This window comes from Drosophila grimshawi, unplaced genomic scaffold, assembly GCF_018153295.1.
Source record: "Drosophila grimshawi isolate 15287-2541.00 unplaced genomic scaffold, ASM1815329v1 contig_311, whole genome shotgun sequence".
Classification (NCBI taxonomy): Eukaryota; Metazoa; Arthropoda; class Insecta; order Diptera; family Drosophilidae; genus Drosophila; species Drosophila grimshawi.
This window is the reverse complement of record NW_025063098.1, coordinates 14,185,533-14,200,436: the sequence shown is the minus strand read 5'-3', so window position 1 is coordinate 14,200,436 and position 14,904 is coordinate 14,185,533. Positions and strand designations below refer to the sequence as shown.

Here is a 14,904-nt window from a genome sequence, read left to right as displayed (position 1 = left end):
TGCAACTAAAGATACAGGATAAGGATAAGGATATGACTCAGATATACATTTGAAAGTATATAAAAATTGAAAGTGGAACACAAATAAATCAAATGCGAATAAATTAAATGCCTTTGCTAGGAAACCAAGAAATGATAAAGTCGGAGAAATGTGAATCTCGTTGGGTTTCTTTTTAGACTTCGTCTTCGTGGGAGGGACGCGTGAGACGCTTGGCGCCCCGATTCGGTGGTCCTTTCGGTTTGGCAAAAGCTGGCCGATGTAATATCTTCTTGGGATGCAGTTCGTCCTGCAAGTACGCTTCCGTGAGCTCATCGCCCGCATCGATTTCCAGCTTCTTGTCCACATTGATACCCAGCTCCGCGAGCTGTTCAATGAACGGCGCCTTGCAGCTGGAGTACATCATTCGTTCGCGTACCGAGCATGAGTAGCCCGGCATGGAGTAGATAAAGACAAAGGACTCCAGATAGTCGCCTTCGTGCGTGTGCTTGAAAATATACAGATGATAGCGTGCATGATCCTCGGGCACCTGTCGCCGCAAATCCTGCAAGTCCACATTGCCAGCATGGGAGACATGGATGCGCTCCTCCTCCAGGCTAATACGGAACTGCAAATAATCATAGCTGCCACGCACCATATCCTGCACAGCAGCAATCGTGGCATCTGTCAGTGGACACGAGATGCCGCCCAGTGCCTGGTGACGCGTCTCCGTGGAGATGTCGGTGCACACAACCGTCTCCTTCAGCTCTTCCTCGCGGGTGGTGAGCGGTGCCGGTGCAGCAAATTCTCGCTTATGCTTCTTATAGCCTTCCAGCGTGGATTCCTCCAGAGTTGTGGCATGCAGCTCCTCGGCAATGTACGCCGATCCGAATTCGGTCTTCAATGTTGCCTTCGTCGAAGCGTAAACCATTTTCTGTCGTATGCTCGCCGTATCTGGTATCCAGCTGATCAGCAGCCAGCCATAGCCCAAGGGCATCTTTGCATCCAGACGATACAGCAAATAGCAGGGAACATTCTCATCCAGCAGCGGCGACAGCAGCTTATCATAGTCCCGTTCCCAGTCCTTCTTTACATCAGCTGTGGCGCTGCAGCTGAGCTGCTCTGCGCGGCGGAACAAAAAATAAAAAACATCAGTAAACGAAAGCAACGGAAGTTGTCGCTGTATGTGTGTATCTATGTGTATATACAGTCGAACTTGCCTATAGTGAAGACTGACTCAGATATCGAAAATCACTATATTATATAGACATTTAATAACTCAGATGATTCTTGCAAGTCCAGTAATCACAAAAAAACTGAATACAAGAAATCAAATCGGAATGTGAACGAAATACTCTGTGTGTGCACTGTAGCGAAGCTCCACTGTATTTGTAGACGCATGCGTGTGAGTGTGTGTGTGTGTTAATTCCACTCACCGTTTTCAATGGACACTTTTATCACTCGTATTTTACCATTCTTGGCCTTGCCAAACACTTTCGCTAGTTGCTCGTTGGCTGCAAAATAATAAATATTTTATTTAATCTCTTAATATCTTAGAATTATGCAGCTCCACGCTTACCTTTGATGCCCGTTTGGTGCGACATTGTTAACTGAAAGCTGGTGCTTTATTCTAAATTCTAATCGGAGAAAAAAAACTATTACTCACAAAAGAAGAAGCGGTGCTGCCAGTGCTTTCTATTTTGAGGTGGCAACACTGCTGCTCTGTTTACCTTTTGCAAGTAAACTATTTGCCGTCTGGCAGCACTCTAATTTGTAATGTGACCAGACTGTGCACGAGCTCATAGCGTGTTTTACAGCACTGTGACTTGCTCTACGTTCTTTTCACGTCTGTAAAATGTAAAACAAAAATTTCATTTTATTGCACTTAAAGCGACACAGTCCAACCAAAAAAGAAAGAAAAGAAACCAACGTATTTTTTTTTAGTGCAATTGTGTAGTAAATCAAGTGAGTGAAAGCTGGCGTGCAAAGCGCATAAGCGCTGCTACGGTCCAATTACTAATGAGCGCTATCTCTGCCGCTGTCGACGTCGACGTCAGCGTTTGTCCCCGCCCTGCTGCAAATGTTTACTTCCGCTTTTTATTGTTGTTGTTGTTGTAGCTAATGATGTGTACATAGTGTGGAAAGCGTTGAATTAAAATTTGTTATTTGTGTGCATTCGTTGCAGCATCCATACCCATGTTAACCGAAGCCCCCATGGCCAGTGACAACATAATGGACGAACTAGCATCATTGATACGCACCGAAATCCCCGATGGCCGCCAGAGTCTGCGCGACAGCTACACGAATCTGGAGCGTGTCGCCGACTACTGCGAGGACACCTACTATCGTGCCGAGAACAAGAAGGCCGCCCTCGAGGCCACCAAGAACTACACAACCCAATCCCTGGCCAGTGTAGCGTATCAGATCAACACCTTGGCCTACAGCTATATGCAACTGTTGGATTTGCAGGCGCAGCAGCTCAGCGAGATGGAGTCCCAAATGAATCACATTGCTCAGACGGTCCACATACACAAGGAGAAAGTGGCCAGGCGGTAAGTTAACCAGTAGCTTGGCAACTTTACTTGATCGGATGTTCTCAGGCTTATTAATCATTATAAAAGCATTTCAAAGAATACGAATTTGAATTATTCTATGCATTTCAAATCTACAGCGAGATTGGCGTCCTGACAGCGAATAAAGTGAGCTCACGCCAGTTCAAGATTGTGGCGCCCATCAATCCGGAGAAGCCCATCAAGTATGTGCGCAAGCCCATCGACTATTCCATACTGGACGAGATTGGCCATGGCATCAACTCGTCGGCCCAGCACGTTGTGCGCCAGAAGCATCGCGGCTCGAGTCATGGATCGGTGCAATCGCTTGTGCCGTCATCGGTGGGCCCTCCGCCCACCACAAAGCCACCAACGCCGCCGCAAATGTCGCGTGCGGGTAACACGGGCACCTTGGGCAAATCGGTAAGCAATACGGGCACGCTAGGCAAGAGTTCGCGAGAGTATCGTACACCACCGGTGGTTAATCCGCCCCAGGTGCCGTCGCACTATGCGCCCAACTATCCCATTGGGCATCCCAAGCGTATGTCGACGGCCTCGTCCACCACCACCAATACCACGGGCGGCGGTGCAGCGGGCAATGAGCGTGCCGCCGGCTACAGTGCGCTTCCCATGCCGCCTAGCCAGCAAATTGCGACGCATGTGAATCTACCGTCGGCGGGCATGATGCAATCGCTGCCGCCACCGCCGCCAACGACTTACGATGACAGGAGCAGCATGCCACGTAAGTTAAGCGTTTTCCATTCGATTGAGCTTGGCAACAACAAATAATGAATTTACTTTTGCTCAACTTTAGCAGCACCTCCTTCGCCGCTGACCGTATCGCAGCATGAGATGACCGAACAGAGCCACATTGGAATGCACACGCTTGGCCGCAACATCAACAGGTAAGCATATTTGAACTACGCGTCTCCTCATTATGTGCCTGTATTTAACCATATCTGTATATCGTACTTTTAATCTGCTTGCGCACAGGAATCCGAATAGGTAATTTGCATGCTTCTACTGTCATTCGTTGATGACCCTTTTTTTTGTTAACTCTTTCTTTGGTTTGCATAGAAATCATTTCAGTTTGAACTTTGCACGTCCTGGTTCGCAATCGCCTCCATTGCCACCACCGCCGCCGCCGGAGGATGAGCATCAAGACTTTGGACGTCCACGCACTTCCACTGGCCCTCAATTGGCGCCCATTGTGCCAGAAGATCAGAACTTGCCCGGCTGGGTGCCCAAAAACTATATCGAAAAGGGTAAGGAACAGAGAATATTATGCTAAGTCTTTTAGTGAAATTATTATGCTACTAATATATTAATATATTTTTACTTTGCATATCTTTTTAGTGGTCGCAATTTATGATTATTATGCCGACAAAGATGATGAGCTCAGTTTCCAGGAGAGCTCCGTTTTGTATGTGCTGAAAAAGAATGACGATGGCTGGTGGGAGGGTGTTATGGATGGTGTAACCGGTCTGTTCCCTGGCAATTATGTGGAGCCATGCGTCTAAGCACTGCCAATGGAATCAACAACAATAACAATAATATGCATTATGACAAAGACGATAACGATTTGCGCATAGAAGTTAATGATAATTATACAACTACAGCCACAGTGCACGCTCGTAAAAGTATTCCACTAGCATAAACCGAATGGCAACAAGCTGCATCTACACACACACATGCATATGTACTTTAATATGTATAACACACACATACAAGCACACGTACACACACACACAGTCCTATGAGTATACAAGACACTCCAGCAACAATTGTCAAAGCATTTATATGATCTACGTAACGTAAACTATAAACTAATTAAATAACCTAAATAGCCGAAAATAGCCCAAAGTAACGAAAAATGCAAGAGAAATTGAAATACACATTAATATTACCTATTTAGTACATATACTGATATAGACGAATTCGGCCCCCAAGTCAGTTATGAAGTGTTTAAATATTTGCTAGTGTTTATAACAATTTTGTAAGGCGCTTTCTTTTTTGTGTTTACATTGCGCTTGGGTTTTGACCGAACGACCCATTTTGCCACACCACCTCACCACTCCCACACACACACACACACCCAACCCCCGCGCAGTGTCGTAGGTTATACGAATTTCAGTTAGCCCTTAAGTATGGGCCAATTGGTATTGCGTTTAATATTTTTTTGTAATACTACATTCTACCCAACACACTTACAAATAATTATGCAGAGATATTATTTGCGATTATACTAAAGATTTAGTTAACATGAAATTACCACAATGAAATCAAATTACATTTATAAAATATACAGCCACATGCATTATATGGTCAAATAGCTAATAAAATTTCGAAATTTCAAAGGCCTTGTTATTATTGTTTTCGACCATGCCAATTTTGCATTGCCCGCCTCGCAACTGGGTTTGACCTTTACGTGCCGGATGCCTACATACGCCAAGCTAATCATTTTATTAAAATCCGTACCCCCGAAAGTGTTTGGAAGATATGCAAATGCGTGTCCTTGGCATGCAACCAATGCACCCAACTGAATACTGTGGGTGAGTGACGTATGCTCTGATGTTGGCTGCCCCCAATAAAATATTTACAAATGCCAACACTTTCAACGAACTAACGCCCAAATCTATCAATCAATCAAAATTTGATATGCGAATGCATTTACAATTTCCAATTTCAATGTCGAGCTTGGGAAAATTGAATCCTAAAAGGAAATTAATGCTTTCACGTTGATACGTGGCAGCAGCTGTTATTTGCAACATTTATTATCAAAGCCATTCGGTTTGATGGCAGTGGAGTGTGGTACTGTGGCGTCACCTGAGATTGACGTTGCGGAAATGCTTCTACTTTTCATTTAAACTGCCAGTTGCTTGTTGCTAACTGGGCTCAAATGTGTCGCAGCAAAAACTCAAACACAAAGTGATTTGCATAAGAATGTAATTGGTGGTCGAACTATGTAGTTGGAGCAACATAAGTATAGTATATATATAAATATACATAATACAAAATATTACAAATAACTTTTTTGAAGAGAGTTTTAAAAGTAGATGTGATCTTAGGGATAACTGTATTTCCCATACGAAATCGATTTTCCGATAAGTTTCTTCGCATATCCATAAAGGTGAATTGCAGGCGTTGGGATGCAGCCCCCAAAAAGTGGAGCATAATAGTTTTCCACCCATTTTTCGACAGTGGGTGTGCATATAGCTGCAATGCAAAAGTCATAGAATAAATTTTGATTTTAAAGTGTTCGAGAACTTAGGTTTAAAGGAAAAAGCTAACACTTTATACATATTTTTCAACCATGTTAGTGGATTTGTAAATTCGGTAAATCATTTATTTATAATTTAAACTTTATTAAATGTATAAATAGAGATTTGGATAAGTATTTGATATTCAATCGGATGAATATTTATGTTTCGTTCTTAAAAGAAAACTGATAAGAATTATGCCATTTTAGTTTGAAATGCTCATAGACTTAGATCGAATATTAATAACATACAACTAAATAATATTACAGGAAACAAATAGACAAAAAATGATCTAAATGAGCTTATATTAAAATGAGTTTAATAGAAATTCTTATGCTGTATAACTGCTTAATTTTACAGAAAGCATCGTTGAAGAAAGTCATTAAGTAGGCAACTAATAGATCGACAAGTAATTTACATACTTAAGTAAGCACCTTCAAGGACCTTAATTTGTATTTACTCTTTATTGATATTTTAGCGGCATTGTATGGGTATGTGTGTTATACACCAACAAATACTCAACTTTGTGAATACCACCCCAGAAGAGCTCCGAACTGGCCAACGTCAAAGAAATGTATGCAAAATGGCGCATTAGCATTTCAACAATTCCAAAAACAAGTGGAGTGAAAAAAAGCAAAAAACAAACACTGGGAAGAAAGGCAGTCTGAGGCAAACCCAAGATTAAATACCCTTACAGACCAGAGTCAAACTGTCGATATCTAAATTTCACTAAATGAATTGAATATATGAAATCTACTCTAGTGTTTCTCAAGGGATAACTAGATCAGTTAGGAGTTGTAGATTTATTTCGCAGATATTATTATGTTTTGAACAACTATAAGTTAATGTCCTGCATAGAATCCACTTCATTTGTGAAAGTGAACTTTTATTAATCATTCTTATTGCAGCTGTAGACAAGATTATTATTAGAGTCTCGGAACTTTTATTAATCATTCTTATATCCTAAAAATCTTCCATCTTATCCATATGTTCTCTGACCTTAAAACATGTTTGGCCAGGATACTATATTTTTCTAGCTAGGGCGAAAGAGTCTGGCAGGTACAGGCTTTGACATATACTACAAGTATAGTGCCAACAATGTGATGAACATATTCCATATTCCATTAAGGGGCTAGATGGCATAAAAATATGCAGACAGAGGGCTGTGGCTTTATCGATCAGAATAGTTATGCTGGTCAAGTATAAATGTATATATATATTCTTCAAGGTATTGAAGACGTCCTCTTCAAAGTACACAACAAAATTATAATGCCCTGGCCAACTGTATAACAACAACTGAGAAATTGATTGAGCTATGCGGCCAACAAAACGAAACACAACAAGAACTACAGCAACACCAACAACAACAATAGCCGGCAGACTACACACCGCCCTCAAAAAAAGAACACCCAACACTTGGTGTATACTGTACAGTGCACACTATGCCTATATTTTCGTTTCGTTCCGTTCTGACCAGCACAGAGTCCAAATGGGGCCGGTCGCCTTTTGGTTTAGTTCAGTTTTGTCAGTCCACGCGAACGGTTCGCTAACATCGCGAGTGCCAAGTCAAATAATATATATATATATATATATATATATATATACATAAATATATATATATAAAATACACCTCGGTTAGTGTCCTTTTTGTTGGACTCGAGTTTTTTGAATAGTTTCGTGAACAAGTTACATTTGTAAGTGCGGCATTTGGCAGACGTGCTGCGAAACTTTTGTTATCGAGTGGCGAAAAGTTCTTGCTGTTCCTTACTACATTATAATCGATGATAAGTTATTCGGAGGGGACTATTGTTATGAGTAGCTCTGTAAGCTGATGGCTTAGCTGTTTGCGCATATAATTGACCTACTTGAAGGCGGTTGCCTGAGCCGCTTATCGCGGTCATCTGCAGCCGCATTGGATATATTTCTTAGCTTAACTGTGAAAATATAACATTATTTCATGTCAAGATTGGGGCCAGTGGAGTCGTTTTGTTGTTGAAATGTGCGAAAAATATGGAAAGTTTTGTACGTACTGCAAACAATGCAGAGAAGTTGGCCCACTTTCAGCCGGGCCAAGTTCTTGAGATTGCGGCACGCACGCCTCTTTTGTATGCCTTTCCTCAGTGTCCGGAGTTTTTAATTGTGCCTGGCAGTAATTGACCAAACTTGAAGGTTGCAAAACGCACCAAAATCTGATGAAAAATCCACACTTCAAGTTGTTGGAAAAGTTTGTTTAATGAACATTCTTACAATCTCCCTGTCACATTTCATTTGATGTATCCTATAAATAGCCAAAGGACGCACAAACAACTTATTACTGGCAATTAACTGTTGGCCACAAATGCTGGCCATCAATCACAATCGCCCCAGCCATGGTCAACGCAAGCTCATAATTATTGAGAATGAGTTTGCTAATTTGTATAAGACTGAATGTAAAGTTGAGGTCATATTTCTACATCTTTTAAGTATATAAATAATACAAGAACCCACAAATCCAAGCTACAATTTTATTGCAAAGCTTTTAGCCAAAATGTATGCTATGATAATTACAATATTTATTTATATTTTTGGTCTACATTTGTACAGCATTCGTTTAGAATGAACAAATATTCTTGGTCTATATTTATTTAACAATTAACACAACTTAGGCAAACGAAAGGTATTTCTATTTTTGGTATAGTTTTTTATGTGCTATGTCCATAAAGCTACCCACTTTTCTATTATTGACAAAGATATTTTCATTGAACGCTCTTCTGTTTTAATTATAGTTTCCCGAAAGATTTAAAAAGCATAAATTTAAAGCATAAATTTAAGCATATATTTTAAATTACATACTCCTGACGTTTTAGTCAAGCAGAATTGAAATAAAGTCGATGTCGTGCGATATAAAAACATTAATTAAGGGTTGTTATATTCAAATTGGTTAGAATACATACAAACTAAGATTTAAATATTATATCAATGCTTAAATGTACATAAAATACATTCAAATACAAATTCTAAACCGTTCTCGGCTCGTGGCTCGGATACAATGTAGCAAGAAAGATATATAAGTATATATATAACAAAAATCAGATAATTATTTAAAAGCTCTCGCATTAGTTAAGTGCTCTGTTAAGTGCATTTAAATCCAACTTAAAAGCAATTATATAAAAAAATTATTAAATCTATTTTTATAAATTTTGTATACTTATTTGCCACCAAGAAGAAAAATCCACCCTATTAAATAAGCTGACTTGTTTACAAATAAATACAACTGCTTATGTTCTTTTTACCAAGAGAATTCCCCAGCTAATCACTGATTTTCCCCAACAAATGCAAACAGCAGAGTCATTTAGTCAACACGTGGACGAAAAATCGGACTGGGCACACTATGTACTACATATAATATATATATATATATATATATATATAGTAATGAAAATGAAAAATCCACTACAGACACGCTCTAATTACGTCTACCTCATCGCTTAGGGTGGGATGGAGTTGTGGCTATCAGTGGAAATAATCAGGGTTATGTTTGTCGAAAACTCTGCTGACCGGAATGAAATCAAAATGCAGGATTCTAAAATATGGTAGCAACGAGCATGCCACAACAGCAACAACAATAACTACGCCAATACGCGCAAACAATAATGTCAAAGACACAGGACCCACTGACATACACCGAGACAGAGAGGGATAGAGAGAGTGAGAGAGAGAGATAGTTATTTAGTTGGACGGCAACGAATTGCTGTCCACTGTTGGCCCTGGTTGTCGTGTTTACGTGCAATTTACGCGAATTCAGTAAATGACAATAGTAACACAAAATAAGAGAGAAACAGAAAAAGCATAAAATGCAAAACAAGCCGGTAAAAATGATTAGAAAAATTATTGTGGCATTTTATAAGCTTAGTTTGAGCGGCTCGATGCAAATCGATTTTAATATTAAACTGTGTGAAAGTGCAGAGGCCACTCACGAGCACTATGGAGTCCTGCTTTACCTAAAGGGCGTGTCCGAGCACTCCATGAATTCGTTTTATTGACACTGAAGGCCTACAATTTGTCAGAACTGTAATTTGTATTTTCTTACACATGTGCACGGGGCACACATTCGAGGGGCAAGTGTTTGTTTATTTGAAATTTAAGTGTCGCATGAGTTATTTATAATCTGTAGGCTTGAAGTAATTAAATTATTTATGCGCTTTCGCGCTCAAGTATTAACTACTCGTCCAAGAGGTCATTTGTTGCACATATAAATTGGAAAAAGGGGCGAACCCCTGCCCAACTGTGGGTAGCTGGACACATGTGTGTTTGGTTAGCGATGTGAACTTTGTTCTTAGAGATTAAAATTCAATTTCACTTGGCCAGCTTAATGGTGCACATAATTAATTTTAAAAATAATCTTCTCGTAGATCTGGCATTGAGAAATTACTCTGGTTATTATAATTAATATAATTATCAATATTGCTTTCTGATTAATCTAAAGTTTTGCGTGTTGTGACCTCGAAACAGGGTTCTCTCTTCTGGTGAAATTTCGAATTTAAGCTTAGAAAATTTCGAAATACTGAAAAATTAGTTACTCATTCACTAAGGCATGAAAAGATCTGAATTCAAGGTGTTAGTTAAACAGGACTTTGTAGGAATGACTTGGTTGAAGTTGAGACTGCAATAGTTTGGAAAATTCGGAAAAAGGCCGAACAAATTATTACGCATTCACTAAGTATGAAGAAGTGTTAATCCAAGGTGTTAATAAATAGGACTTTCCCTGAGTGAATTTGGACTTTAACAACTTAGGAAAATTAGGAAAATACAGAAAAATTGGTCATTCATTTAAGCGTGAAAAGGTGTTAATTCAAGGTGTTCATAAGTAGGACCTTTGCTGAATGACTTGGCAGTTAGTTTCGTCTTGTGGCAGGTGTTTGACTCTTTGAGCAGCCATCGAACTCTTGAAAAGTTAACCTTCATTGATTTGCATACGGAGACATGCAGTACAATGAAAGGTGTTCAAGTTCACGGCTTGATTTACGACGCACGCCAACTCGTAAACCAAGCCCGCAGGACTTTTAACTGCCAAAAGAACTGAACAACAGCAGAAACAACCACATCGATTAAGTCAAGTCATGAACATGACAGGAAAAACCTTGACGCCAAAGTTTATAATCCATTAAGACTAGTTCTCATTTCTAGGTTGGGAAGTTGGTTGTGGATATACCCAGTTAATGACAGTTTTACGATTGTTGACAACAAATTGACACCATTTGTAATCGTTTGTTGTTGTGGTCACCTTGTAGACAGGTTATCGACACATTTGGGGCACGTGGCATTGCATCGAAGGACAAATCACTTGATTGAAGATGGCTGCTAGTGCTGGTGCCAGTAGCTGGTCGGGCAGCAGCGGAGGCAGCACATCTTCGCAAGGACGCCAACTGGCAACGGCACAGCCCGCCCAGGAGGAACGCTTGGTGGTGAGTGGCAGAACCGCGCTGGGCATCCAGGGCACATTCCAGTTGAAGGAATTTCCCACTCTTTGCAGGTGGCGGTGCGTGTGCGTCCTAGTCTGGATTCCACAGAGCGCTGCATTGAAGTCATCTCTGGCGGCTCCCTGCTGTATGATGATGGCGGCAAGAGTCGGCCAAGGAAATACTCCTACGATCATGTCTTCAAGGAGAACGACACACAGGAACAGGTGTACAAAACCACCACGTCGCCACTGGTCAGAGATGTCCTTAACGGTTACAATGCTGCTGTATTTGCATATGGAGCAACGGGTTCCGGTAAAACGCATACAATGCTTGGACCTGTGCCACGAAAGAAACCCTCGACAGCCGGCGGCAGTGAACCGGACGTCAGTAGTCAGGACATTGGCTTAATGGTGCGGGCAATCGAAGACATCTTTGGTTACATTGAGGCAGCTACACCGGAGAGCGCCTCGAAAATATCCATATCGTATTTGGAAATTTATAACGAACTCATCAGGGATCTGCTTAATCCGGGTGGACCGTTGGAACTGCGAGAGGATAATCGTGGCCAGCGCATCACCGTTGCCGGACTCTCGGAGATAACGACATCCAGTCGCAAGGAGGTCGTCGGCCTGCTCATTAAGGGCAACAAGGCGCGCACAATGGAGCCCACGGCAGCCAATCAGACATCCTCGCGGAGCCATGCTCTGCTTAGCATCACGGTGCAGACACGAACGCCGATGGGCACCAAACAGGGTCGTCTTTTTCTCACCGATCTGGCTGGTTCGGAGCGTGCCAAGAAGACGAAGAATCGGGGCAAGCGTTTGCAGGAAGGCGCCCACATCAATCGCAGTCTGTTGGCGCTGGGCAACTGCATCAATGCTTTGTCGGGTGGTGCCCGATATGTGAACTATCGCGACTCCAAGCTGACCCGTCTGCTCAAGGAGGCGCTCAGTGGACGCTGCAAGACGGTCATGATTGCCCACGTCGCGCCCGAGAGCAAGCATAGGGATGAGACCAAGAATACGCTCGTATATGCGGATCGAGCCAATAGCATCACAACAAAACTCCAGAGCTCTGTGTACATCGATGAGTTCAAGAACTTTCCCACCAAACACTACCAGAGTCTGGTCTCGGAGCTGCGCGACGAGGTCACCCGCTTGCGCACCAAGATGTTAACGGAACGTCCACGCAGTGGAGCTGCTGCAGCCGCAGCGGCTGCTTCTACGGCTCAGGCAGCGACAGGCCAACAGCCACCATCCAGCGGGGAGCCAAATGAGCAGAGGAAATCAGAGCTTCGTTATTTGCGTGAGCAAATTGTGCTCACCTTCAAGCAGCAGATGAAGCTGCGAAGGAAACTCCTCGAGGCGGAGAGTCATCTGTTGGGCCTCGAACTGGATGCCGAGCGACAGCACATGATCATATCTCACTGGCAGGGACGCATTGGCAAGCTGTACGACATTCCTGGCGATGATGGTGGGTATTTAAAAATACGAAAATTAACTCTCTTTTTCAACTCAAATATTAAATACCCTTGTAGACTAGACTTTATCTCCTTCCTTCCTTTGATAGCTGGTGAGTTTGATTAGAGTAATTTGTTAAGCAAAAAGTTGTTCATTCAAGAACTAATATAATGACCGATTGTTCCGCTATATGATGCGATCTCTGTGATTTTTTTTAACAAGTTTTGGGATTATAATCCCAATTAAAATACACATTTACCAACCGGGGATTCTTATACTTATATTACGAGTATATCATTTCATGATGATCAATAATTTAATATTGGAAAAAGTTTCTAAGACAATTAAATATAATTCAATTGTTGAAGAATAGTTTGTCATAAATGTTTCCAAACAAGCTCAGGGGGTTTTATATATATAAATATATATATTTATTTCTATTCCCATTCAAATTTGATTTGAAATATCTGAAATTATTTATTTAATTTTTCATTATCTGAAGCAGACATCGAATCGGAGGGCTCTGTGGCCTTGAAGAATGCTTGGGGCGAACTGGCGGCCATTGAGAAGGAGACGCGACGCTATAAAGAAGTGCGGGAGCACACAGAGCACGAGTTGGAGCAGTGTCGGCAGAAGGGTGTCAAGTTAGAGGATGTAAGTCGAACAGAATTGTAGTCTCAGCAATGCTAGTTGTAACTAAAATCCAATCCATGTACAGGAGCTTCCCGAACGCATTACCAGCGATGAGGAGCGCGAATTGCTCGCCCTGCTCTGCCGCGTGCACGAACTGGAGGCGGACAAGGTGTCATTGCAGGCGGAACGGTTGGCACGTCAGGCGGAGCTACGGCGTCGCGACCTCCAGCTGTTGCGGGCCGAGCGGCAGCGACGCCTGTGCGAGGACATCATTAGCTCCCAGCGGCGACTCATCGAGGAGGGCAACGTTGACCTGCCAGATGAGTTGCGAGAACTCTACGGTCTCTATCAGCAGGAGATTCATGCCGGCGTTGTCACACCAAGCACGGGCAACTATGAGAAGAAGCTGCCGCCCATCTACACAGCTGGGTAACCCACCCTATCTATCTTTCAAGACGTCATATCTATAAACCAACAATGCACCATTTTATTGTAGTTCCGACTCACCCGGTTCGAGCTCCAGCTCGGAATGGTCACCCGTCTCACCATTGCCGGCAATAGAGATTGCCGTGTCGGACGGACCAGATCGCTTGATGGGTCCGCCTGTGAATCCGCGTCTGCCCCGACTGTCGACCGGTGTGAGTGCGGTCAGCATGCGTCGTCCCTCGATGCGTCTGGGCAAACAGACGCATTCTTAGAGTTGGCAGCGCCAACTCTGCTCGAGTTGCTCAGGTATAGTTGTAAAGGTTTAGGTTAGGATTAAACGGGCTGCACAATTTAACGAAATGCTCAATATGCCTAATGCATTAATTATGTTTATAATTATGTCTTAACTTCGAGTACATATCTTAAATAAATAACTATTCGAATGGAACTGATATTGTTGTACTTTCTGTGTGGGTCTAACTTATTTTAGATGATGCTTGGCGATTATAAACGCGAGAATAATTTGTTCTTCGTTTATTGTTTTTGTTTTTGTTTTATATTTTTAATATGTTCATCAAAAAAGAAAATTCGCATATAAATAATGTGTGCCTTGGAATCTACGATTTAGTGCTTCTTTATTTTGCTTAAATAAAATTTTCCATTTTTTGTGGGCATATTCCTTGTCATGAGAAGCCGCTCGATGTCACACATATCAAAATTGGTATTTGAATTTATGCCAGCGTTGCCGGACCTATTTCTTGAGCAATCTGGCAGCCCGAATTTAATACGTTAGATAGATAGGCGGTTATTTTTCAAAATGAACACAAAAGTAATTTAGTTTGAATGAAAATTATCCGTGAAAAGCATACATATATCGTGGGTATTTCTACTATTGAATTTTTTAATATATATATATATATATATATATATATATATATATATATACTTGACTAGTACGTACGACTAGTATATCTACAAACTGTTTTTCAAGTAGCAATTTACATATCAAATCATTATAAAAGTGCTAATTGAATTTTGTAACTTAAAGAATGAGCTTTGTTTGATATTATAAAAAGATGTTGTATTGAAGATCAAAATTGCTCGATTTATGTTGTGGGTTTTATCATATTATTAATCTATTGATAAGTGTATTCCATTT

The 14,904-nt window shown here is 41.4% G+C and overlaps 3 protein-coding genes across 7 annotated transcripts; 2 read left to right on the top strand and 1 right to left on the bottom strand.

Annotated features, from left to right (window-relative positions):
- Positions 1-38: 38 nt before the first annotated feature.
- LOC6570396 (twinfilin) lies at positions 39-1,632 on the bottom strand. The gene is made up of 3 exons (XM_001996581.3): positions 1,556-1,632; positions 1,413-1,490; positions 39-1,098 (listed from the first exon to the last, which is right to left on the bottom strand). Exons 1-3 carry the CDS (start codon positions 1,578-1,580, stop codon positions 173-175), a joined length of 1,029 nt encoding a protein of 342 aa, XP_001996617.1. The 5' UTR covers positions 1,581-1,632; the 3' UTR covers positions 39-172.
- Positions 1,633-1,777: 145 nt separating this feature from the next.
- Positions 1,778-4,882, top strand: LOC6570395 (abl interactor 2). 4 transcript variants are annotated; one of them, XM_032742090.2, is made up of 7 exons: positions 1,810-1,941; positions 2,162-2,528; positions 2,648-3,267; positions 3,343-3,430; positions 3,519-3,530; positions 3,603-3,790; positions 3,882-4,882. In XM_032742090.2, the coding sequence occupies exons 2-7, from the start codon at positions 2,173-2,175 to the stop codon at positions 4,043-4,045; spliced, it is 1,428 nt and encodes a 475-aa protein (XP_032597981.1). In that variant the 5' UTR covers positions 1,810-1,941; positions 2,162-2,172; the 3' UTR covers positions 4,046-4,882. The 4 variants fall into 4 exon arrangements, with proteins under 4 accessions (XP_032597983.1, XP_032597981.1, XP_032597979.1 ...); XM_032742088.2 differs by having other exon boundaries at positions 3,340-3,430; XM_032742092.1 differs by lacking the exon at positions 3,519-3,530 and having other exon boundaries at positions 1,778-1,941; positions 3,340-3,430.
- Positions 4,883-10,937: 6,055 nt separating this feature from the next.
- On the top strand, positions 10,938-14,190 carry LOC6570412 (kinesin-like protein KIF19). 2 transcript variants are annotated; one of them, XM_032742094.1, is made up of 5 exons: positions 10,938-11,229; positions 11,298-12,699; positions 13,189-13,340; positions 13,405-13,748; positions 13,816-14,190. In XM_032742094.1, exons 1-5 carry the CDS (start codon positions 11,119-11,121, stop codon positions 14,015-14,017), a joined length of 2,211 nt encoding a protein of 736 aa, XP_032597985.1. In that variant the 5' UTR covers positions 10,938-11,118; the 3' UTR covers positions 14,018-14,190. The 2 variants fall into 2 exon arrangements, with proteins under 2 accessions (XP_032597985.1, XP_032597986.1); XM_032742095.1 differs by having other exon boundaries at positions 10,939-11,229; positions 13,192-13,340.
- Positions 14,191-14,904: the final 714 nt, after the last annotated feature.